At 34.7% G+C, this 26,851-nt stretch overlaps 4 protein-coding genes and 2 long non-coding RNA genes across 6 annotated transcripts; 2 read left to right on the plus strand and 4 right to left on the minus strand.

Moving 5' to 3' along the window:
* Window positions 1-615: 615 nt before the first annotated feature.
* LOC114195291 (F-box protein At3g12350-like) lies at window positions 616-2,900 on the minus strand. The gene is made up of 2 exons (XM_028085710.2): window positions 1,930-2,900; window positions 616-1,233 (listed from the first exon to the last, which is right to left on the minus strand). The coding sequence occupies exons 1-2, from the start codon at window positions 2,734-2,736 to the stop codon at window positions 733-735; spliced, it is 1,308 nt and encodes a 435-aa protein (XP_027941511.1). The 5' UTR covers window positions 2,737-2,900; the 3' UTR covers window positions 616-732.
* A 2,179-nt stretch (window positions 2,901-5,079) lies between these two features.
* Window positions 5,080-7,606, minus strand: LOC114195531 (exocyst complex component EXO70I-like). Its single transcript, XM_085665235.1, has 2 exons — window positions 6,652-7,606; window positions 5,080-6,565 (listed from the first exon to the last, which is right to left on the minus strand). The coding sequence occupies exons 1-2, from the start codon at window positions 7,528-7,530 to the stop codon at window positions 5,288-5,290; spliced, it is 2,157 nt and encodes a 718-aa protein (XP_085521361.1). The 5' UTR covers window positions 7,531-7,606; the 3' UTR covers window positions 5,080-5,287.
* Window positions 7,607-11,856: 4,250 nt separating this feature from the next.
* LOC114193805 (uncharacterized) lies at window positions 11,857-13,369 on the minus strand. The gene has a single exon (XM_028083747.2). The coding sequence runs from the start codon at window positions 13,260-13,262 to the stop codon at window positions 12,165-12,167; it is 1,098 nt and encodes a 365-aa protein (XP_027939548.2). The 5' UTR covers window positions 13,263-13,369; the 3' UTR covers window positions 11,857-12,164.
* A 4,882-nt stretch (window positions 13,370-18,251) lies between these two features.
* LOC146884026 (uncharacterized) lies at window positions 18,252-22,364 on the plus strand. The gene is made up of 2 exons (XR_014984051.1): window positions 18,252-18,762; window positions 19,430-22,364. It is a non-coding gene; the product is annotated as an uncharacterized LOC146884026 (long non-coding RNA).
* LOC114193692 (uncharacterized) lies at window positions 21,552-22,158 on the minus strand. The gene is made up of 2 exons (XR_003606292.2): window positions 22,044-22,158; window positions 21,552-21,904 (listed from the first exon to the last, which is right to left on the minus strand). It is a non-coding gene; the product is annotated as an uncharacterized LOC114193692 (long non-coding RNA).
* A 3,327-nt stretch (window positions 22,365-25,691) lies between the features above and the next one.
* LOC146884027 (uncharacterized) lies at window positions 25,692-26,658 on the plus strand. The gene has a single exon (XM_085665504.1). The coding sequence runs from the start codon at window positions 25,837-25,839 to the stop codon at window positions 26,467-26,469; it is 633 nt and encodes a 210-aa protein (XP_085521630.1). The 5' UTR covers window positions 25,692-25,836; the 3' UTR covers window positions 26,470-26,658.
* Window positions 26,659-26,851: the final 193 nt, after the last annotated feature.

A 26,851-nucleotide genomic window follows, 5' to 3' on the forward strand; every position in this document is an offset into this window, starting at 1 on the left:
CACTGCCCAATTATTGCACAGAAATGCAATCAACTATCATTCCATCTCAATGGAACAATGAGGAATTCTCGAGAAAAACCACATTCTTTCAATATAACTGAAACCAAAGAAATGGAAAACAACCAAATGAATTTCAGTAGTTTAGATAAAAATATTTGAGCAAATAAACGTAATGAAATAACCTCAGGATTTGTTTAAACTGATGAGGAAAGATGAAATGGAGAAGAATAGAATCAATAGGAATTTGTTAATATGATGGAATGAAAGCATCGTGAAATCCATAATATCCCATCACATTCAATACTTCCTATGTTTCTTCTCCCTTAATTGAAGGATATCCTACTATTAAATATCAAGACAACGATATGATAATTTTATTTTATTTCATTTCACTTATCCCTAAATATCCAAACAAAGCCAGTAAAAAGGCTTTAGTTCACTAGCAGATTCCTAACAATATTTTTGAGTTCTAACTACAAAAGTGATGGAGTGGCATGTTCTTGCAATTAAATAGCTATTGCTAGAACTTTCTGTCTACATCATAGCAAAAAAGAAGAAATTAGCCAATGAATATCAACACGAGACGAGAGAGGGAGGGGAAGCAAGTCAGGAGGATACAGTCTAGAAGAATTGTTATTATTTCAAAGCTAACCATACAATATGCCACAAAGTTTAAGTGACATCTGACTTCATGATGTATCTATATGAACAGAGAAAGTGCAGGAGAGGAAATCAATGAGGAGAAGCCTTTACAGTATCCACAATACAACCATTATGTACAATGTGTTTCATGTCTATAACCAAATTATCTGAGAGGAATCCAAATCCAAAAGTACCGTTCTGGTACTGCCAAATCCTTCCCTCAGCACTTGGATTTATTGTCCCGGAAAGGTTTGGAACAACTAAATCATAACTTGAGCTTATGTGAAGAATCCTATTTACTACATTTTCTGAGACCCGGATATCCTGAATTCCGTTCACCACTTCATCATCTGACAAAGAGAACTCACTTTCATTGACAGGTTGGAGTGGTCTAAGATGAACCCGACTAGCGTACAATGATTCTTCCTCGAGAGGAAATGGAGATTCCAAAAATGTAGCATTTGACGTCCAGAAAACTGGGCCATATCCCAAAATTCGTTCTGGATGATCCCCGATCCGACGGCAGGAAATGCCTCCAATATCATCATATGCAACCAGGTAAAATGCCAGACTCCTGTCGCCACAAATTCCCTGCAACAACCACATTAAAAGATCCAATGATCCATCATCAATCTACATGAAAATCTCTACTGTCACTCACTCATCTTCATAATCATCATCGATCTAAACGAAAGTCTGAAAATTTTAGAATCCACGGGTCACTCAAGATGCAAGCGACATACATGAACTGAAGCTATTCTATATTGAAATGAACTCAATAATAGATGTACAAGATCATCCAATCTAAACCCACACTTGTCAACGTTGTCTAATTGAGAGACCACAAAATCAAATTGACCAATCTCTCAACGTTCTATCTACTCCCCAATTTCCAACTACAACAATCAAATTTTCAAATTTTTAAATTTTTAAATTGAAGTTGTGTTTTCACGACAATCCTTGACAATGCGGACAAATGTAGCCAGTCTTAGAGAGCTCCAAACCCTGACAATGCGGCAAATGTAGCCGGTCTTAGAGAGCTCCAAACCCGCCCAAAATTACAATTTCGACATCTTGATCATGACCAGATCATGACTATATCTGTTCCTCACCTCAACATTCAGCATATTACCATATGACTCAAAAAACCATGACATGAATACCAATTATCAAATCGCGGATGAATGATACGATACCCAATGACAACAACAATGAACGAATTGACAATTGAGATACCCAATGACAACAACAATGGATAAATTGACAATTGAGATCGCAAAGAACCACCTTCCAGATGCCCTGCAAGGGTCTCTCCGGCGTGGGCGAGCAATTCACGATCTTGACAAAATGTTGAGACTCCCACTTCCGCCTAGCGAGCCTCTCCTTCTCCCTGCGGCGCTGTCTCCGGGACCGGTCCCCGCCAGGACTCCGCGGATTCGCGAAATGCTGGTAAATCTCCGCCATCAGTTTCTCCGGCGGCGATCCACTCTCCACAACCTCATCTCCGCAATCATCACTGATAGAACCCCTAAACTGCTTTTCCTCCACAACAAAGTGCGTTTTTCCCATTAAACTAACCTCCACAGCAACCAATTCGCTCTGAATCCCGCGTTCCACCCCGGGCTTTCCATCAGGATCGAGAAATGTAACCACGTCCCCATCTTCCGAGAGACTCATCCAGAGGAAAGGCGTTTTGGTGACTCCATAGGCGAGGGATTCGGAAGGGGAAACCCTAGACGCGGAGATAAACGAGGGACCCCATTCGAAGAATAGCAACAAAGGGGTTTCAGATCCGCTTCGGCGCCAAAAACCAAGGAGATTCTCCCAGTGGTGAAGGGTATGGTAGAGGTGCTTGTAGGAGATTGTGCCCTTGGCTTTGCCCCATTGTGTGATGGTGGTCTTGGAACCCCACCTGCGCTGGCACATGCTGAACCACAGCTTGGAGTCACGGGCACAGAGAGAACCCAATTGCTTGGACGTGCAGGCCAGGGTGGCGATTTCCGATGGGGCGAGGAAAGAGAGGATGCAGACCTGGATGTCCACCGGAAAATCGGTGAAGGAAGACGAAACGTCGTCGTTTTCCTGATTCACCATCTTCTTGTTTTTCTTGGAAGTAAATAAAATCGAGTTGAAGAAGAAGAAGAGTGACGTGGTGGAGAGATATATGAGCTATGGAGTTTGGTAGATTCTTTAACGCTATGGAATCATTCCTTCCTCCTCCATTACTGTGGTTCGTTAAGAAACCCTGCCTGGCCAATGTGTTGAGTACCAGTAAAACGACAACTACAAGCGTCACGCATCTAGTAAAACGACAACCCTGCGTTTCATCCTCTCTTCATAATTTTTTGTTTTTTTTGTTTTTAATTAGCGAAAACAGTGTATGTGTGTGTTCTTGTTTTGATGATAAAAGAAAATAATAAAATTATTTTTATTGTTTTTACAATTTTCCTGTTTATGGATATTTTTTTTACAAATAATATTTCGGTAAAAGAAATGTCAGATAAAAAAATAACTAAATTTAAAAAAAAAAATTATTTCAAAGGTAAAATAATTATTTTGATCGTGAAATTGGAAATAAAATGTGTATACCAAAAAATCTCTTCTTATATAATAGTATTAGTGAAAAAAAACACGCATATGTGTTTATTTTTTGTATGATAATAAAATAAAGTAAATTTATTATTATTATTATTTTAAAATTAAATATAAATGTTTTTTATAATTTTATATAGATAATTTTTATTTATTTTTTAGGTAATTTTTTAATTAAAAAATGGTTAGATTTAAATAGTAAAAACTGTTGAAATTTAAATAAAAGATTACTAAACAGTAAAATACGTAAAATAATTATTTTAACTTAAAAAAAATTATTTAAAGATAAAAATGAAAATATACGTAGACATAAAACAAATTATATATAGTTATAAATATATAGTTTAGTTATTTTAGTTTACATAATTTTAAAAATCATAAAAGTGATATAATTTTTTAAATAATTCAGGTTCAAATATATATTTTATTTCTATTTTTGTTCAATTTTGTCATTTTAATCTTGATATTTTTCTTTCTATTTAATCAGGTTTTCATTTTTATCAACTTTGTTTAATTTGATTTTTTTTTAACATCATTTAAATAATTAACGATAATAAATAATGAATATCATGTGTCATCTATACAAACCAACTAAAATCAACTAACACATACTAATTACTTATAGAGCTCCCGTAAGAACTTTCACTAATCTATCTAATAGTTCTCTCATCTTCTAGAGATGCTTCTAAAACTGCAATAACATCTACTCTCACTAAAAAGGTGATCATCGCAAAAGAAAATAAACAACATAAGACAAAAACACATGAGAAAGGTAAACTAGCTGAAACGATACAAATGCATTATAAATACTTCATTTACATATAAATTTTTAAATTCAAAGTATATAAAACAATCACACAACATGTCATATTATAAACCAAACTCTTATAGACTCAATATTATTTGGATACGTACACTTGTGTCATATTAGTGAAGTCATGCACATGTGATATAACCTAGTCTACACATGGTTAATCCCTTTCACAGTTATAAGAATAATGGATTCATCCTTATGTCAAGACCTCCTGCTACTCTCACCACTAACCATTCTCCTCTACATGAGTATAAATAACTAATAAAGTTTAGAATAATCTCACAAAATGGAATAGTACGAACTATAAGACACACCCTAGTGAAACACATTACTAGTAGGATTTCCTCATTGGAAAATACCCTACAACAACATCAAAACATACATTTGTTTCATGATACATATCAATCATTTCATAAGTAGTAATTTACATTTACCATAACACACAAAATTTAGCATAGAAAATAACTAGTATATCTTGATATATTTGTTCAGCAAGATCATCCATTTGCTCAACAAGTAGTGCATAAAGCCCCACTTGCTCAATAATCAGAATGAGTTGCTCAGCGAATAATCACTAGAAGGGATAGAGGTAAACTCTAAAGTTCGTCCAATGAGTGTATTCTCAATCATCAATTACAAAGTTAATAAGTTCCTTAACTTTAGATTCGCTGAGTGAGTACATCTTTGATAAGCAATTACAAAGTCAATAAAAATGAAGTTTCTCAACAAGTGTATTCTTGCCTAATTATGTAAAACTTGATTATGCATAATTATGTTATCTGAGTCCGGTCTAAACATTCCAATAACCACTACAAGTGCTAAAATATACCAATTACAATTTTACAACATTTATCAACTCAATTTATAACATTTTGGTACTAATCATACAACATTTCCCTAATTAACCCCACTTGAGAAAAAAAAAAACTAACGAAAATATTAATACAGGGAAAGTAAATAATTAATTCAAAATTCATTTTTTTTTATCTTTCAATATGTATTTAAATTGTTGAAAAGGAGTTGTGTACAAACTAATAATAATTGTATGACCGGTCAACATTAGGTACATTGAATTTACTTTTGCTTTCTCCTAAACATTCCATTTGCTCCAAATTCCAAAACAAGGAAATAATATTCATGACTCCATATCTCACAGTTAGTTGCATTAATTAACACAATACCATGAATTCAATTCTGTTGTGTTGAAGCTGAACTGTAGTGTGAAATGTGAATGAATTCTCAAACATCTCTCACAACAACATCCCTCTCCAAAGACCCAGAAGCAGAACTCTTCCTCCTCAACCTTCCCCCATCAAAAGCCTTCACCACCAACCCTTTCACCCTCTCAACACTAGGGTACCCTTTCTTACTAAAAAACTCTGAATAACACTCAAAAAAATCTGCATATGCAGGCACCACAAGCCTCACTGTAGCCTCTCTCATCTGCTCCCTCAGATCAACATCAGGTATACCATACACCCCTCTCGCATGCCTCTCACAAACCTCGTTCAAACCCTTCAAGAAAGTTTCAACCTTTTCACTCACCACTCTTCCCACACTCCCCTTCCCTTCCCCACCATCCAAAACCCTCACCAAACCCCCCCATGCTTCCTTCTGATACAAGTAAGCACATTCCTCCGCCACACCCTTGTAATCCTCCCTCATACGCTTCTCACCCAACACCTCACCAAGCTGCGTGTTCTTCGTCCTCATGTATATGTACCAATACGTGTTCATCGTGAACACATGCACCAACACCTTGTCCCTACAACACACTCTCTTTGACTCTATGTTCCTCTGAAGCGCCTCCATCACGTTGGAAATCGCATGCTTCAACAAACCCTCCTCCGTTAAAGTCTCATCAGTGTCAGTACTACTACCATCTTTGCCTCTCCACGTTTGTTGTGTTCGGAGAACCTTGATCATGGATGTTTTGTAATTGGCCGCGGTTAGGTATTTTAGGTAGTTGATGGCGTAACGTACGAGCTTCGGAACCGAACCGTCTTGCGGAGGGGGAAGACCGTCGATGTTGCCTTCTATTTGGAGTCCGAATTCCCAGAACACTTTGCTCGAAGCATCGATGATGAGCTTCTCCAACTCACGGAACCGCGTGCATATGTCTGCGCCGGGTTCTCCCTCGAAGATTTCTGATACATGGGGTTTCAGTTTTTCTAAGGATTCAAACATGTCCAGAAGTTTGAAGAGCTTCTGGGGCTCTTTGCTGCTTCGGGCCACGCCTTCTCCGAAGCGGAAGAACACGGCCATGATCTTGTCGGAGATTTTTATGAAGCATTCTGGCCAAACTAGACCCTCCATGAAATCGCCCAGGACTTTCTCGCAGAGTTTCTTTTCTGACAACAGCACCTTCTTCACTGCGACTTCGAAGTGTTGAATCCATAGGGTTATGGCTGTTTCTAAGGTTTCCCACTCCATTTCGTCGATTCCTTCTGGGGTGTATGTTCTAAGGTAATCGGGATTTAGCTTCATTAGCGCCTTCGCAGCTCTTCTGTATCTCGCCTGTTCAATCATGTTCAATCAGGATTTTACACACACAATTCAAGAATATTACAGTTGATGTGATGAGATGAAGGTTGAAGACGTACCTTGAGGTATATATCAATGCAAATGTCCATGCAATCATTGGCAGCAAGGGTGGTTGAAATTCTTCTGAGGGCTTCAACCTCCATCTCCGACCCCAGTTCCCTTTCTTCGCCGCCATGGTGGTGCACCAGATCCTTCATGTTCCGGTGCTTCATCCTCAGCAACAGCTCCTCAAACTCATCCTGCACATGGAGCAACGCCTGATCCAACAACCCCTCAAACCTCATCTCGTCCACCTCCCTCTCATACAGCACCTTCAGCGTCACCAGCGCATCCTTCAGCCTCACGTCCCTGCCCTGATCTGCGGCCTTGGTCCTGCTCACAAACTCCACCACCTCCTGCAGCCTCTGAACCACCATCTCCACCTCCTCACATATCTTCTCTATCCCCTCCTTCACTTCCTCCACGCACCCCACGTACTCCACCAGCTTCTCCAACCTCCTCTGCTGCGACTTCTCCGACGACAGATCGGCCGAGAAGGTGACCAGCTTGGCCTGAAGATCCTCCGTGCGCTTGAACGTGTTGAGGAGTTCCACCGCCGGGGAAACCGCTCTGGTGATCCTGGCGTCGAGGGCTTTTCTGGACATGGTGAGGGACTGCAGAGGGAGGATTCTTCTGGAGGCGGTTGAGAGCGATTGTTGGTAGAGAGAAAACCTTTTTTCAGTTTGTGTGATGTCGTGTTGTGCCTCCGATGAGGCCTGGAGGAGGGTTTTGAGGTCGGAGCGCGCTGAATGGAGTTTAAGCAGTGTTGGGTCTTGCGATGCCATTGGTTGGAGGGTGGAGATGGATGAGTGAATGAATATATGAAGAAGAGGTTCATGAGTGGCAGAAGAAGACGAAGTCGAAAGAGAAGGCATGAATCGATGCGAACAAGGAGACATATGGCGTTAGATTGTGGGAAACAAAGAACACGACAACTGGGTACCTTAGAATATCCAAAGCCGGTGTCCCTCTTCCCTCTTTGCATCAAACACTATCACTTTATTTTGTAGGATATGCTGATGATATTCATAATTAATTAATAATTAGTAATAATATATTAATATTATTATTATTCTTCCCACTGTCATTGATGCCCCTAATCGACCTCATTCTCTCTAATGACATCACTAACTTTTCATTTTTCTTTCTACTTTTTAACCTTTTCACCATTTCTTTTTCTTCTTCCAGTATTCTTGGTGTCTTTTTGCTGTTATTAATATCTGCTCTCATCACCATGTATATTCACGAATTTAATTATCAGAGCTTCTTTCTATTGTAATTTTTAAATGATCATTCTATATAACTCATAGTTGATTTTATCGAAGAAGAGTATTATAGAAAAAAAACACTTTCTATATATATATATATATATATATATATATATATATATATATATATATATATATATATATTTCAAATTTATTGAAATGGTCAATTTCATCTTGGAAATAGAGCGTTCTCAATTGAATATCTGAAAGTAGAAAACTATAAATCTTAACTTCTAGATCCAATCGAGTCTTTTTATTTTTTGTTTTTTATATTAATGTTATTTTGACCAAATAAACAATAAACATGAATGAAATGATACTAACAAAAGTTAAACTTTATCCATCATATATAACATATTTGAAAGGAAAATAATTTTTTAACTACTAAATTTGGACAATTTTCTTTTACAACTTAGTTGTCATCTTCTAAGTGGTTTTACATTTATCCTTTTTCTCATTTTCAATATTTCAAAACCACTTAGAAGATGACACCTTATGTTTTAAGAAAAAATTGTCAAAATTTAGTAGTGAAAATATAATTGTTCTATTTTAAAACTGTATGTTATATGTATAACTAATTAAAAATTTAGACATTATGTATTTGATGATATAATTATTAAATTAATTTATAAAAAAAATAACATAGAGAGTAACTAATCCAAAACATCACTAATAAGATTCTCAAAGATTTCAAATTAAATTTATATCTAACTGAAATTATTAACTTTATATATTATTAATGTGTGTTTTAGAATCTATTTTAAAACTCTTATGATAGTTAAAAGCTATCTTAAATTATATATCTATCATTAACTTTTGGCTTTTATTTTACTCTTTAACCAAAATGACAAATACACTTGCAACCAACATCTTAAGGTGTGATATTCTTACAATTTGATTTTTCATTAACAAACTAAACACTTTGAAACTTACTATTGTCTTGTACGAAGAAAAAAAGACAAAAGTTGGTACATTTTACCTTGTTTATTCCATCTTCAACTCAATTAGCAATCTTCCTCATCAAAAACTCTTTGCACAAGTTTTTCCCTACTCTTATTTTTCAAGCTGTGCATATAGGACTTTTATATAAGAAATTTTAGAAGACAATTTTGTTTAAGTTAAAATGAATTTATGACTTAATTGTTGTGTTATTTCTTGAGCATTAATGTGTTTGTTTAATGATGGGTGTGGCAGATTGTAATGCCCCCACCAAACTGCATCAAAACAAGGGTAAGCCAAAGTTGGGAATTGAAAAATTCTGTGTTCTGCTTTGAAGTTTTGGAAGCATGCATATGTACTACTAACATCACTACAATAGTAACAGTTATATATATGATCTCTTGAAAGCTTCAAATTTTATTTTATTGCCAGATAAAACTTTCTAAATTTTAGCACTTGGAACTATTATGCATATATGGCTGGCAACACTAGGATCATCATCATTATCATAATCATCATAAATTTTTCTTTGTGAGTGATGTTGATTATATACGAAATGCCTATGAATAAATTTAGAATTAATATATATAATTTGGTTGGAAATAACATTAATTTCTCATTATTTGCATTAGATTGACTTAATTATGAAATATTTGATTAGTTTGATTTCAGTGTTGTTTATATTTTTATTTTATCATAGATGTAAGCACATAAATAATAACATACTTTGTCTATCAAGGGATTCAAAATTTCATAATATTTTCTTATATTTTTTAAATTGCCTTTAAATTTGAGTTCATCTAACTTATGTTTTAGTGTTTTATTTATAGATAACGAATAGTCAAATTTAAATATAATTTAAAAAGAAAATAAAGGATAATGAGTGCATGAAGTTGAAGAAAAATATGAAGCTATATTTTTAAGAATCTTGTATTTTTGTAGGAATCTTGCATTTTTATGCTTTATAATTAAGAGCTCTTGTTTAGACATTATTTAATATTATACTTATTAAATAACATGTTATTGACTTCTCAATGTAGTAAAGCATATGAACAAATGAGTACAAAAACTATAGAAGGTGATCTGCTTAAGGATCAGCACCTTTTCCAAGAGTTGCATCAAAATATTCTGCAATCTAAAACATCTTCAGAAGAAGAAAAAAAATCACATATGCCATTTGTGGTAATATATTTAGATTTGTAAGAGTATTGTACTTGATTGAGGATTTTAAAAATTTCACAAAACCTTCATTCACTATTTTCATGTTATCGATTAAAGCATTGAACATTGATATATATGTCCTTATTTATGTTGTTTTATCTTTGATATGTCCTTATTTATGTTGTTTTGTCTTTGAAATGTCCTTGTCGATTGAAGCATTTGTGTTGTTTCAATGGAGAGGGCTTGATACCTCAATTTTTTTTTTTAGCATATTCTTAGTCCCTACATTCTTACGTGTATTTTTCTTAAAAATAATTGAGAAAAATAATAATCGATAGTTTATATGAAATACTTTTTTTTTAAAATAAAATATTTTGTAATAGGCATATGTCTAGCTAGGTTAAGGAAATCGAAGAGCATATTATTAAAAATAATCAACAAAAACACAAACTTCACTAGATTACCAAACTGGTTACACGAGGTTACGAGATCTCATCCATATATAATGAAAAATGTCACTTGTTGTAAGAATCTCTTCTAAGAATATTTTCCAGATTTAAAATTGATATCAAATCAAGTACTTGTACAAATATTTGATACAAAAAATGGTTACCGAAATATATTAAAATAAAGTAATTAAAAAGTGTGAAAAATTACAAAAGCATTGTGACGTTAAAAATTTACATTGACAGGCCGAACTCAATGAGAAGGTGAACCTTGTAAGAACATTCTAGAATAAGATCTGAAGTGTTTGTATTATAGATTTGATTTCAATAAAAGAAAATATATATTCTTTAAAATTAGGAAATATCGAGGCAGGGAGTATAATTTATTCAAAATAAAAGCATTAAAAAAAGCACCTTTTCTTTCCTTGTCACAGTAGGTGGGAATATCCATAACAAATGGTTGGAGAACACTTGGCTACAGTTGTATGCAGTTCTCAGAATTGACAGCGAAGTAACTTCAGAGCCTTTTTTTTCATAATTTCTCGATCCTTCTACTCATTTATTTGGTGATTATTTCATGATTTATTAACTTTTGGAGATTAAAGTTTTCATCAACATGCATGTTCGAGGAAAAAACATTTCACTTTCGCAATCTTTTCGGCTGACACTTGTCTTTTTCGACATCTTCTGTCTCAACACCCTGTGCATGCGTGCCATGTCTGCATTCGTTGTTTGATATTAGAGTATCTTTACTGTTAAGTTTTCTGATTAAGCTACACATTAATTGAACACGGCATTAACTACTTGTCGTATGACTAATTAGGTCTTGTTTTCTTTGTTCCACTCGTGATCTCATGACACTGCTTTTCACGTAAACCCAGCAGCCTCACCCAGATCACTTTTGAAGCTGGGAATGAGATTGCTCCTTCTTCATCACTTACAAGCTTATTTAAAACGTGTCTCTTCCTCAGTGCTTCAAGAACCGTTCTTGTCCCCACCCTGCTCATGGAACATGAAAATGGTGTGCAAGTGCATGTCTTTCTTTACTTTCCCTTAACCCCCTGCAATAAATTTCCCTTTTTTCCAAATTTCCTCCCTCATGGTCTGATAAAGACCACCTTAAAAACCGAGGCAGTAACGTCTCCGTCTCACCACCTTGTTTTTATCAGCTTCTTCAACCCTCTTTATTACATCCCAATTAATACCATGAAATAAAGACAGTTTCATTCGGCAAAACTGACAGAAAAAACGGTGCAATTTCCCCATTCTATGATCTTTTGTTCGTGTGAAACTGTGCCCAGGATTTCTATACCAGTTTTCAGAATAAAATTTTAAAAAACTGCATTGGAAGAGTTGCTGTGTACTTGCTAACGAGAAAATAAAACCAGTTTTCTTTTTTCTGCCAAACAACTTATAAAAGTACTAATTTATTTTATTTTTTTCTGATGTCTCCTCTCTAGAAGGACTTCTTAGGGAGGGATTCATCGAAACATAAACATAGCTTATTAGTAAATAATACTAATCAAGTACTAAATACATAGTTCTTGATGATGACATCATGCTAAAGAAACATGGAAAACTATGTTCGATCATCTCCCTGATAGTACCTATGTACATACATATACATATACATATATGTATGATAGCAGAAAAGAAAGGTAATCATGATACTAGAGAGACTCGAATAGAACATTATGTGCATTGATCATGAAAACTTTTTCAAGCGGTGCAACTTGACTGAGGAGCTTCTCTGGTACGACGGGTGTGGAACCTCCAAGTGAAGAGGTAGTCCCTGGATTCACAAGTCAGCTTCATAACCTCACTGAAGGCGTTAACACAGCACTTCTTCTGCTCACTTGGCCACTCGATCCTCACCCAGCAAGAGAATCCGTTTGCAGAAGTTGGGATGTTCGAGCCACAAAGATTCAGTGCTACCTCTCCACTGATCCTCTTGCATTGCATGTTTCCAGAACCACCAGCGGTCACCGTAGCATCGAGCCAAGGACACACCGGCTCACCCACCATCTCCTTGTATGCAGAATTTGCCATCCTCACCCTGTGCTGTGAATCTGATATGACAACCGGCAAGGCCTCAGACTCAGCCTGATCTTCCACCTCGCGAGACCCTTTTGGGGTTCGAGCGACAGGTGGGAGAGTTGTGTCTTCACGCATGCAGACAACAGTTATGGAAGAGCCGATGGGGCGAACTGCATGTGGCTGTATGACATTGTTGGAAACCGGCTTCTGCAGCTGTTGCAAGAGATCTATCTCCTCAGGAACACTCAGTTTGGTGTTCAAATCTATCATCCCTCCCCCACAGGGCTTCATTGTTGTTGTTATGGAGTCCAGGTTGGGTGCAGGGCCGCCAGGGGAACAAGGAAGGAGAGGGAGTGTGACCAGACCAGGAGTGATGAGGTTGTTGTTTTGCATGCCGCGATTGAGCACTCCAAGTCCATGGTTGGGATGGGGAAGAGGGAGTGGTGGGGTAGGAAAGCCCTGTAAGGAAAGGTTCTTTGCTGGGGATGATGTTACATGACAAGGAGGGGGAGAACAATATCCTAGGATATGAGTTCTCTGTCTCTTGAGGGTGGAAGGGAGTAGTGTGAAAGGAGTTCTACCTCTCTTTCTGGTTCTGGTAGGCCTGGCTTGCAACTGCGGCCATAAGTTCCTGAGATAAGGAGATTGCTTAGGGAGAGAGGAAGAGCCCTCGGTCATGGGGTTTGGGGTGGTTTCAGGCTTGGGAGCTATGGGCCTGTACCTGGACATGATCTCAGCAGTTTTTGCTGGATTGGGGTAGGGATTCAAGGTCTTGATCATGGTTTTGGGTGGAGGAAAAAAACTGCAGAAAATGCTGAAAAAGGGAGAGAGAGAATAATGATGCTATAGAGGCTGCAAGAGGGGCATTGTGAAGAAGAGGGGGAAATGAGGGGGGGGTTATAAAGGAAGTGATGAGGGTTAGGGTGTGGTGAGGTGAAGGGGGGGAGGAGTGAAGAGAGTGTTTGGTGGCACTGAGGTATTGAGAAGTGGCCAATAAGAGGTAGGCAACATGAAGGGAGAAGGAAGGAGAAAATGACACTTGTAACTGTGGTGTGGGTACGTGTTGGGTAGTCTCAAGAAGGAAGAGATGTGGGGATTGGACTGTGAAAGTGGGACCATGCATGGTGATTCTATTGGTAACGAGGGTATTGGATAAGCATGCAGCATGGTGCACAGTGGAGTGTAGTGCAGTGAGCAATGGTAGAATCGGAAAATGGGGTGAAATTTTTTTTTTTGAAGGGGTAAGAGATGCTCTCATTTAAGAAGAGGGAGGCTCAATGTGCAAGACCAATGAGGTGTATTTCTGGCTTATTATAGGAAAAGTATCTGTGATGATAACGCGTGTGGTTTAGAGTGCCATGCATGAAAACACCTATAAGGATTGGTTTGGTCGCCCTGTCTTTTTCCCTACTTTCATCAAACACTTCCCCTTTGCAGGCGGTTACATTTGTTGTTTCTCCACATGTCTCTCCCACCCTTTCCCATTGCATGCAATCAATGACATTCACTCTCATTGGAGACACACTATTGGCCAAGCCAACTCATCACTCTTATGAAATCAATCTCAAGAAATGACAGTAAAATATATATATATATATATATATATATATATATATATATATATATATATATATATATATATATATAATTCGTTTTTCACTCTTTTCAACTCTCATCTACCACCACTCGCACACACCACTCACACATCACTAAGTCCCCTTCTAGGGTTATTACTACTACCCATGTCACACAACAAAAACAAAACGTTACAACCACTACTTTGTTACTGTATGCTAATTCTTAATTAAAAATATAAAGAAAGAAATATTTTTAACCCTAGCTTAAGACTTGTTTAGGTCAAAAACAATCTGTCCCTTGACCATGGAACCCCCTTGTATTTATATCATAATCAGTTACAAATATAAACAATTAGAGATAACATACAACCATAAAATTATCTTTTCCTAAAATATTTCTTAAAAATAATAACAAATAACTTCTTCCTAAAAACCTACCTGAATATCCCAAAAAATATTCTCTAAATCTTCCCATAATATTTCCTCCCGGCAATATCGGGAATCAACTACCTCTTAACCTACTTCCACCACATCGATTCTATACCGAGCCTTCATACATCAATTCGTCCCCTAGCCGAAAAGCTCTTCTTCTCTACCACAACTTCCCCCATCTCATATTTGAATTCTTGTTGTCTCTTTTAACTCGCTCTCTGACTGACATGGGCTCTGGACAAGTACATAGCTCTCCAACTTCTGTGTTTTCTCTCTTTCCCCAAGAACGAGAAAACCCAAAAGTTGTCCCTTCAGTAACCCCCTTTTCTTCATTTCCCATATAATCATCATAACCTCCCGTCACGTGTAATTTATCAAACGGCTCTTTCTTTTTCTTTTTCAAATCCCGCAACATAACCCCCATTTTACTGTCCCACGAACAACCCTAAACAATTATTCAACTTCCTTCTCCACAATCCCTTTGCTTCTCTCTGCTTCCTCCATCCTTACGCAGGTACGCTCTCTCCCCTTACTTTACCAATTTTTCCGCTTTCATACACACTCATACATTTTCATTGATTGCTTCTTGTTTATTCCCCTTCTCTTTCCCTACATATCTGCCATTGCTACTATTTCCTCCTATTTTTGTGAAGAAAACCTCCTGACTTCCCATACATTGCTTATTATGGGTGCTTACTATGATTCTATTTACTCCTGGGCTCCCCTAACCCTACGAAGAGAAACCTCATCCATGACGACCCTGACCAGGACTAGAGCGTTTAGACTCCACCAAACCTTATGCAGAAGTAATGAATCTGATGTTGCTATCACACCTTGTAACACTGATGAAAGCTGTCTGGTCTTCATCTCGAAAATACATCCTAATCTGGTTATATCCTGAATAGGCATCTAAAAAACTTAATAACGCACACCCTGATGCACTATCCACAAAGGCATCAATGTTGGGCAATGGGTAAGAATCCTTTGGACATGCGTCATTTAAATCCGTGAAGTCAACACACATCCTCCACTTCCCATTAGATTTTTTGACCATCGCGACGTTTGCCAGTCAGGTTGGATATTGAATCTCTCTAATGTGAGCTGCCTTCAAAAGTTTGCTCACTTCTTCCCCGGCAGCTTGTGCATGTTCCCCACTTAACCGTCTGCGTCTTTGCGCCTTCGGTTTAGCTGTAGGGTTTACATTGAGTTTATGACATAAAAAATCAGGATTTATCCCCACCATATCAGAAACACTCCAAGCAAACGAAGAGAGATTACTTCGCAACACTTGGACAAGTCGTCGCTCATGATCCGATTCCAAATCTCCCCCGATCTTAAGTTTTCTGCCATCTATAACTATTTCTTTCACATCTCCCACAGGTTGATCCACGTTGCCAACGTCGGTTTGTCATCCCTATTGGTAGATTTCTTTTGATCAATAGAATTGGAAGAGTACGAAAAGTCATTTGTTATGAAGTGTTATCTTATAGTTGATTATGCTAAAAGAAAAAGACATTGATTAGGGTGTGTGATGGGAAAAAAGAGGTGGTGATGGAAGGTCGACAGAGAAGAAAAAAGAAACATAAACTAATTAATTAAGTTTAAATATTTATTAAAGTACTAAGAGTTGTGATAATGTTTTTGCTCAAATATTTAACTGTGAAAGAAAGAAATTGATTGACAAGATGATACAATTATATGTTTGCAAGTATATATTTTTGTGATGTTGTTTTAAAGATCATTTCATTTTCCAAATTATCAAAGCACACACTATAAGAAAATGTCTCATTAGTAACTAATTTTAGTAACCAAAAGTTGTTAGTCACTATAGTGACCAATTTAGATATCAATCTATAAAATTAAAAATTATTAGTTACTAAAATAGTCACTATTATAAATAAAAAGTTATAATTGGTCATTAAATTAGTCACTAATTAATTAAAGACCAACTTAGTAACTAAGTCATTTTGGTAGTCAAAACCTAGGTAACTAATTTTTAATGATCAATTTCCTTTGGTAACCAAAACCATGATAGCTAATTTTAAAAACCAATTTATTGATCAATTATAATTTTTTATTCATAATAGTAACTATTTTAGTAACCAATAATTTTTTACTCTGTAAATTGGTATCTAAATTAGTCATTTTAGTGACTAATAACTTTTGGTCACTAAAATTGGTTACTAATAAAACATTTTCTTATAGTGACAATAAGAAAAAATATAATTACCAACAACCAAAATCGGTAAAAAGAGATGACCAAAAATTTATTGCTAAAATGTTTGACGATAAATTTTACCTACATTCGACAATCATACATATGTCGGTAATTACTGATGATCACAATTCATCGGTAATTATCACAATTTAATTCTTCTTCTTTTCTCCAACATATTTTTAAAAAAATTCAATAACCGACGAATTTTACTTACGAAATTTATCGACAAATTTCACCATAAAGTGGTAAAAGTCCAAAACAAATGATGAAAAATTTGGTGTTCGTTTTACTGACTGAATTTACTAATGGATTACTAAAACATTAAATTACTTATAGATTTTAATGATGGATCTATTATTGATAGAAATATCAATCAATAACAAAAATTCTAAATTACCAATGGATTTTATTGGCTGATTTGTTATTGGTAGAAATGTCCATCGACAATAAAAATTCTATAATATGATGCTAAAATTTGTAAGTAAAACAAGATTTCAATTGTTTTTACCACAATAAAAAAAACACTGATGTGTCAATCATTCAGAATTTTGGAGCAAATAAAATCAATAATCAATACACAAAAATAACTTTTTCTCATCATTCAATCACAATTTTAAAATCAATCTCTCTTTTTTCCTTTCACACTCTGTCTCTCTTCCTCTCTCTTTCACTCTCATCATCTCAAACTTTTCTTTGTTAAAGGTAGAAGATTTTCTTCTTCTCTACAATCTTTTCTTCTTCTTCTTCTCCCTGATTTCTTCTTTCAGATGTATGTAAGTACTTTTCTCTGTTGATAGCATTCACTTTCTTCTCTCAAAAGATTTTCTTCTATGAGATATATATATTTTTTTAAGGATTTTTTTTCACTCAGATGTAATTTTTATTGAATGACCATATTCATTTTCTTCTCTCGAAACTTTTCTTCTTCTACTAGAGTTCTTTTACAAAAGGTATGTATTCTTCTTCTACCAAAGTTCTTCTACGAGAGGTATGTATTCTTCTTCTACCAAAGTTCTTCTACAAGAGGTATGTATTCTTCTAGTACAAGAGTTCTTCCACAAGAGGTATGTATTTTTTTATGGATTTTGTTCTTTGATGAAAGTTTCGAGTTTTTATTCGACAAGAGGTGTGTATTTTTCTCTGAGTTTTTTTTATGAAAGTTTAGATATTTACTGAATGAACACATTCATTTATTTCTCTCAAAGCTTTTTTTCATCTACTAGAGTTCTTCTACAAAAGGTATGTCTTTTTCCATTGATTTTTTTTCTCTGATGAAAGTTTCAATTTTTACTGAATGAACACGTTCATTTCTTTCTTTTGATGTTATTCTTCTTCTACAAGATAAGATGTATATATTTTTTTTCTATGATGTTTGATGAAAGTTTTGTCAACATTCAATTTCGTCAGGATTATAATATATATTTATTATTATTATTTTTTCTTTCTTATCTTATTTTTGTTTGATTTTATTTTGTCCTTTTATCTTATCTTTTTTTTCATTTTTGTTTTTATTTTATTTATTTTTATTTTGTTTTCCATGTTTTTCATATTTATTTTTACTTTTTATTATTTAAGAAAAAGAAAAAAGAAAAAAAAATGATTTGAAAAAAAAGTAAAGAAAAACAGAAAAAAAAAAGTAAAATAGAAAAGGAATTTAAAAAAAAGAAAAAAAAAGAAAAAGAAAGAAGGTGTGAGGATTCAATTATCTGCACTTAGTAGACTAGTCCCTCTCCTTATTTGGTGCCCTGGCTCATGGATTAGCCTCAACTGCTCTTATTTGTCATAAAAAGGAAACTGCATCAACTAAGGATGATGGAGAGATGCTATGTTGACTTGTCGCGTTCGTATGGATTGATTGAAAAGGAAAAAGGTGACTCAACTGCAGAAAAAAGATGGTAGGAAGCAACCGTGACTTCACACTTCCTACTCCATCTATGTCTTTCGGCTATGAACAAAAGAGAGGAAATATCATAAATATGGAATGAGAAAAGAGATAGGGGCACAAAGAGAGTCAAGGAAGGAACCAAGACCACACCAGCAGGAGGTCCAAGAGGTAAGCACCCCATCATGGAAGATTCAATACTTGAATGCTCGGATGAACATGAAATTGTTTGTGCTTAAGTGAACATGATGTTGTTTTAATTGGACTTGCTATGTTTTATTTGTTGTTGATTCATGATCATACGTGAGTTATGGTGGCTTGAGTTGTTGTGGTTGAGTGCTTGAAAACATAATCTTAGGTCATTCTTATTCATCTATACTCATCAAACCTCTTGCACATTTTCACTACACCCAAAGCCTTTGCATTCTCCCGCATAAAACCATCACAACATGTTCACACTTTCCTCTCTCATCCTCCACTCAGCCTGTTCGAACTTCGACTTACCGACGACAATGCCAACAACGATTTTTTCTTTCCTCTCTATTTTTGGGCTATAAATCACATGATGAGGAAGAAAGTGGGATGCGAAAATGGTAGTGATTCTGTGTGTTGGTACAATGGCGTGACGGGTATGGTTTTGGGTGGATAAAGGTTGTTGATGGTGACGGTGAATCTCGTGGAATATGGGGATGATGGTTTGGTGGTTTTAGCAGGGCTGGGGTTCAATTTTGTTTTGTATGTATTGGTCGATGGATGTCGATTTGTGTTGAAAGGGGTTAAGTGAATTTGTGTGAGTGCGTGAAGGTAGTGGATGAACTGGTTTGGCTGTTTTGTGCAGGTTCAAGATGAAGGTGAGGGAAGGTGTATGGCATAGGAATAATGGAGTGGAGTATAGAGGATGGTGAGGATTTGTCACGGTCTTTGGCTTTGAAGTATTTCTATTCTTTTTTGTTTTATGCAGGTTGGCTAAGAAAGAAAGATGAATATTGCGATGGCGTATATGGAGGTGTAACTTCATGAGTGATACCCACACTTTCACATAACCTTCCAAACTCGAGTGAGGTGTATTCTCCACCCCCATCTGTTCTCAACACCTTAATCTTTTCTCCACATTGTCTTTCAGTCGTAGCCTTGAACCTTTTAAACACATAAAATACTTCACTTTTCTGCTTGATGAGATATGTCCATGTTTTTCTTGTCAAGTCATTAATGAAAAGAGCAAAATACTTGTTGCCACCAGGAGTCGTGGTTTGCATAGGGCCACACATGTCTGAATATACTATCTCCAGCTTGTTTTGTGTCGTTTGTGGCAAATACTTCTTGAAAATACTCCTTGGTTGCTTACACTAGACACACTCTTTACACATTGTATCAGGGATCTGCATTGGGGGAAGCCCATTGACCATTGAATCTTTGCATAACTGAGTCAAATCTCTAAAGTTCAAGTGACCAAAGCGCATATGCCACAACCACTCTGCTTTGTCTTGTGTCAGCGTGAAATATTGATGGTTTACAACATGCATCACTACACGAAATGTCCTATTTTTGGACAAATTTGCCTTAATAACTAGTTTTCTTTCTTGGTCAAAGACACTAAGGCAGTTATCTTCCATTTTCATTACAAATCCTTTATGTAAAAGCAGGCCCAGGTTGAGGAGATTTGTCCTTAAACCAAGTACATAACAACTTCCTTCCCATTATCATCATGTAGAACAACCCTGTCAGATCCCTCTACAGTGAGACTTCGATCATCTACAAACCATTCTTTTTTTCCCATCATATGCGTCGAGCAAACAGAGTCCAAATACCAAGAGACCCCCTCTGCATCATCTTCATGGGTTCTTGCCATCAACATCACAATCTCTAAATCAGATGACTCGTCTTGTGCTAGATTCGCTTGGTTCTACGATTTATTCTTGGCTCCAGCTCCTTTCCAACATTCTTTTGCGAAATGACCAAAGTTTTTGGCAGTTATAGCACCTGACTTTTCGTTTATCAAACTTCCACTCCTTCTCCTGATCAGAAACATGGTCCTGGTTATCAGACTCACTTGAATCTTCCGCTATCTATTCTTGAGATTCTTTATGATTGACACGCTTCTTGTTAGGCTTCCTAACCATCTTTCCCTTTTCTTTATATTTGAACCGCGCTTATAGAACTTGTTCTTTGTACTGTCGTCGTTCGTTGATGCGATGCTCATGAGTCTCTAATGAGTGTTGCAGTTCTTCCAACTCCATGGTCTCGAGATCACGAGTTTCCTCAATAAGTACTACTACATGATCGAATCGAGGTGGTAAAGTCCTTAGAATCTTATCAACAATATATTGGTCTGAGATCTTATCTTTGCAGGGTCACATGGCGTTGATGTGTTCTTGCACTTTATCGAAGTATTCTGCCACAGTATCACTTTCTTCCATGGTTAGACACTCAAATTTTCTTCGTAAGGTCTGCATCTTCACCTGTTTATTCTTATCACCATCTCTATAGGTTTTAACCAGAATATCCCAAATTTCTTTGGCTATTTCAGCCTTTGAGATGCGGTTGAAAACCTTGGCGTCCACACACTGGTATAGAAGAAAGTGTGCCTTGCTATCAAGCTTCTGAAGCCCCTTGTAATTTCTTTTCTCCTTATCAATGGCTTTAGATCCTAGCTCGGGTAATCCATCAAACACTACCTCTGCAACATCTTGATAGCCAAAGATTGCTTGCATTTTGATCCGCCAATCGCCGAACAATTTCCATCGAACACTGGTAATGTTCCTTGCATCATCCCTCCAAGATCAGCCATTAGACACTCTCTATTCGTTCTGAATTTAGAAAGTACAACATAAACTTGGAGTAGAAGAACGCTTTCGTCGAGATCGCACATGTTGCTCTACAGAGTTTTCACAACCCGAGGATCGTCTAAGCTCTAGATACCATACAGAAATTAGGCAGAGAGAGAAGTAAAATAGAGAGAGTTTGATACGTACTGTCCACTATGTTATTTAATAGACTGGCTAAAGCAGCCTCTTATACAGCATAAGCCAAAAACAGGATGAAAGTTTAAAATGGAAAGAAGTCTTACAATTGTAACTGATTATAGAGACCTTTTAACAAACTAAAATAGAAAGCTTTTGACTTATATTCTAACATAAAAGGAAAACATAGTGCAGAGGAGAAACAATCGCCGACGGCTTGGAGCTTCAATCGAAGAACACATAGTGGCCACTCTCGTGCGCGTTAGAACGCAAGAAGAAGGAGGAACTAAACGTGTTTGCTACCGGTGAAACTTTTGTTGGTGATCGACGTCGTCGTCGGTGCCCTTAGCTGGCTGAAATAGGTACGACATTGATGATGATTAGTGGCTAGTTCAAAATTCAAAGAAGAAGAGACAACTTCACATGTGCATGATAGAAAAAAAATGAGAAGAAGAGAAAATGGGAGGCAACGGCGTCGGCAACTGGCAACACCTTCGTCGGTGGTCGGCGTTGGCATTGGCCAGCCATGAGTGGGTGAGGGTTAATGCCATGGGTCGTCAACGTAGAGGAGGAAGAAACCGTCTTTAAGGTTTTCATGTTATGAGAGTTATTTTGGGGTTGGGTTTAAATCTGATTTCGTTAACTACCTGCACCACCACTTTTAATATTCTCACCCTCCTTTGTATTGGGTCGGTCTCCTTCGTGTACCCTACATTTTTCAATCTCTACATCTTCATTATTTGTGTTGGCCTCCTGTGTACTTTTTCTTTCTGCACCACCAGGTTTACTAACATCACAGCCGATTTGTATTTATCTTCTATTTTGGACTCTTTTTTATTTTACTTCATGCACCTCTCACTAATTATTCATGCACTCTCATTTTGTTTTCCACTTTTATCCTTCTTAAATAAATTTCACCTTTTTAATTTTTTTCCTAAAAAATAAAAGTATTTGAAAATTATAAAAATTACAAAAGATAGAAAAAAATCTAAAAATGAAAAAATGTTTTTTCACTTTAGTGTGACGGTCTGTTCGCCCACACCATGTGACACTCATTTTCAAAAATACCAAAAATACTTTTCTTTCTCTTTTGGTGTCCGCTCGTATCGTGTGACACATATTTTCAGTAATTAAAAATACCAAAAAATTTTAAAATTTTAAAAATATAAAAATATCAACATTTTTAAGCAAACAAGTTTTTTAAGAACTACGTGATCCTTGATTTTCCACCGTGAGATACGTATGAGCAAGACTAGTCCTTGTCAAGTTCACCTCCAAAAATCAAATAATTTTCCAAATAGTTTTCCAAATCAGTTCTCTTAAAAGAATTATGTAACCCTAATTTCTCATTTTGAATGAAAATACGTAAAACCAAAGTCAATCCTTATCGGACCCAAAAAATAAAACAAATATTTTTGTTTTTTTTAATATTATTATTTTATTATTTTTAGAAAAAATTAACATTTTGAAAATCACGTCAACTTTGCATCTTATTGAAATTGACTATGATTTCACATTTCAGATTCACATTTGGAGTAGTTTTTTTCCTCCTGGATCGTTTATATAAAAACTCATAAAAAATATAAATAAGGAAAATAGTATGAAATAAAATAAATATAATAATAAAGGGATATAGTAATTTAAATTAAAACAAAGGTTTAAGGTTTTCAAATAAAAAATAGCATGTTTTTTTTTCTAAATGGATGCAATCTTGCTCTGTATTTTGTAACAATATTGTTTATTTACACAAAACTTTTTGTTTTTGTTTTCTCTCTATTTTATTAATAATTTCTATCAAATCATTCTGTAAATAAAAATTCTACTAATTCAATATATCAATGCTATTTAATAGTTATCACTAACGATTAAATATCATTGAAAATATACTAGATTCTCTCTAATGTAATTACTTATGAAAATTTACTTTGATTAAATAAAGGTTTTTAACAGGTATTATTTATAATTATAATTATATATATATATATATATATTATATTATATTATCGATTGACAGATAAGGTGAACAAGAGTCCTACAATAAACACACTCTCGCCCCCAAAATACTAATTAAATATTCATGTTTTTAATATATTCATGTAATAATATTAAAAAAACACTCTATCAAAATTTCACCTTTTTCCTTTTTTATTTATTTTATTCTTTATTCTTTCTCTTTTGACATTCTTCTCTCCGAACCTTCGTTCCTTCTTTCTCTTTACATATTTTGTCATCCTTAAATGTCATAAAATAATTAAAATACAAAGATTATATAGTTCCAAGCTTATATATTATCTTTATTGCACTATTTTTTTTCTTTTATATGTCTGTTATTTAATGTATTTTCAAAAATATATTGATTGTTTTATTTTTTGTGTCATCTAATTTTCTATCACCTGTATCCTTGGTCCTTTGTTAGTAATATTCTTCTGTATTTCTTATTTATTTATTTATTTTCATTAAAATATTTGCCTATTTATTTCTTTAATAATTTTATTAATTAATTTTCCTGTTTATTTCTTTAATAATTTTATTAATGAATTTTCTTTAATAGTATATTAATATTTTTTATTTTTTCATTATTTAATTATTTACTACTAACATATTAATCGACTTTCATTCTTAGATTCGTTTTATCTATTTTTAGTGATATATTTATCAATTTTTATGTTTCTTTTATTTAAATCAAGTTCACTAATGTATTAATCCACATCTAATTATCTATTTAAAGTTTTTCTTTTTGATTTTTATAATATTTATTTTACTTTATATTATGTAATTTATTTTAAATATTATTCTTTTCATAATTCAATTAATAAATTTATACTAAGAAAGAAGATAAAAAGTAAATAAGTTTTAGTGTAAAAATTTTATTAAAAAGATGTTATGTAAATTTTATTATAATATGTTTAATTATTTTAATTATTTATTTGGATAATGTGTACAAATTATCGATTAAAACAATAAATTTTGATAAAGATAAATTATATATATACTCTATTATCATATTATATTTTCTTATTAAGTTTTAATATTTGTTTGGTTCATGTGTATAAATTATTATTTAATAAAAGGTATGACGTACTTAAAAAAATATTAAGTCTTGATACTAACTAAGTGCAAATTTCTTATAAACTAAGTTAGTGAGATTAAATTGTGTTTGAAATTCACTTTAAAATAATTATATTATTAATATTGTCAATAATTTTTTGTAAAATAAAAAATAACTTTTTATTAAATTATATATATATATATATATATTATTAACATTAAGAATCTTACCATTACAATATTACTAATTATGGTATATCTATGTTTATAAAAATACAATTACTGATGAAAAGAAAAGTTGAATAGACTATTAGTTGTATAATAATATAAACAGAAAATTTAAATTTGTTTTGAAAAGAGTCTGTATTAAAGTTTGGAAGGGAATAGAATATTAATTTTATTTTATGAGATTAAATTTTTTTTTTTTAAATATTTCATGCCATGTGAGTTCTCAGACCTCAAAGAACACGTGTTGAAAGTTTTACATTTTCTCTCTCTTGAATAGTGACCCTACCGTCTCGGTCCATACATATAATTATTATAATTATCGTTTTCAAATAAATTGTCCCACTAGTTTCCAACAAAGACTTGTGGTTTCTCATTAATTAAATGAATAATTACAAATAAGACTTTTATATCCCTCTTTAGATAATTATTTTTCAATCTCAATCTCTTAATAAAATAAAAATTCAGTCATTTCCAATGCTTTTTATAACTGTCACCTCACAACATAAAATGAATTAAACTTTTTTTTTTTTTGAAAGAGTTCTTTTTTCATATAGTTTGTATATTCCTTTTTGTATTCACACAGTTTTACTTTCCCTTTTTCGAAAAACTATGTTAATAATTGCAGGTTTTGTGACAGTTCAATGTCAGTTTTATAGACAAGAGACAAATCTTCTCTTACTTTAACATTTGTTTTTCAATATTTTCCACACATTAATATATAAAGTAATATAAATTATATCAATCATTAAATTTCAATTTAATGAAAAAAATAACGGTTTTTAACAAGAACTCTTATAAATTCTGACTTGAGGTTTAAGAAAAGTAATACTTAATTTATGAATATCTATTTAGTATTTTAATTCAAGAGAAGTGCGTGTTTTGTGCCTGTGTGCGTTCTCATGGAAGAAAAAACCACTCTCCTTTACCTCCAAACTACCTCACTCTCGCTCAACTCCGTGAACGATGGCTCAAGCAACATAACCAAGATAAGGAATCACAATCACAAGACATGGGAGAAAATCCAGAACAACATCAACAATCTCCAGAGCAGCAGGATTGCAAAAATCAACCGGACATGCAAGTAGCCGCTCCGAGTGATGGATCCGCCGCCTCTAAGTCTCGCGCTCAGAAGCGCTATGTTGTCAAGATTCGGAGCGATTCTGAAACCAAGCGCCTGATTGCGGGAGTGAAACCGGATAACCGCCGCAAATCGGTGACTGAAGTCGGTGACGGTGACGGAGACGGAGACAAAACCAGCTCCGGAAAAGGAAAAGTCGGTAAATGGAAGAAGAAGTGGGGCAATAGGAAAGTGAATCCGAAAAAAACTAACACGGAGGAGAGAGAAGCAAGTGGAGAAGGTTCTGGAACAACAGCACTGGAAAAGGAAAAAGCGTCAGAAAAGGTCACAATCGAGAGCGAGTTGAAGGAGAAGGAGGATGGTTTGGTAAAGATGAATGAGGTTGAAGAGAGAGTTGGGGTTTTATCGATTAACTCGGGAAATGGAAAAGAGAAGGCAAAATCAGAGGAAATGAAAACCGGTGTTCGTGATTTTCACCAGCGGAGGAGGTATCAACAACACTCTAAAGTTCGGGTGGGGAGAGCAGAGAAAAATATGGTTTGGGTAAGGAAGGATGAGATTTGAGACTTAGTTCTGTGGTCTTGTTAATAATTGGTGAAGTTGTTTTCATTTCTCAAATTTATTAGAATCAATCATAGAGTCTTTTACAATGCTGCTGCTCTTATCAAATGAATTCATATGCAATGTTTGTGTTTCCTTTGCATAATCCATGACTCATTGATGGAGATTGCAACTTGTTCATATTCATCATGATCTGAATGTCCTTACTCTTTACTCTTTACTCTGTTACTGTGCTGTGTTGTTTACAGGGAGTTTCATTTGGTATTCATAGTTGCATCATGTGTGAAGCAATGTGTCTTCTTCAAAATGCTCCCCTGCTATTTTTTACCAAATCAAATGTTTAATATTTAATAGTATTGATATCATGAACCGAACAACATTACAC

The sequence above is a fragment of the Vigna unguiculata genome, chromosome 8 (genome assembly GCF_037176805.1).
Source record: "Vigna unguiculata cultivar grain cowpea cultivar isolate G323 ecotype 2 chromosome 8, ASM3717680v1, whole genome shotgun sequence".
Lineage (NCBI taxonomy): Eukaryota > Viridiplantae > Streptophyta > Magnoliopsida > Fabales > Fabaceae > Vigna > Vigna unguiculata.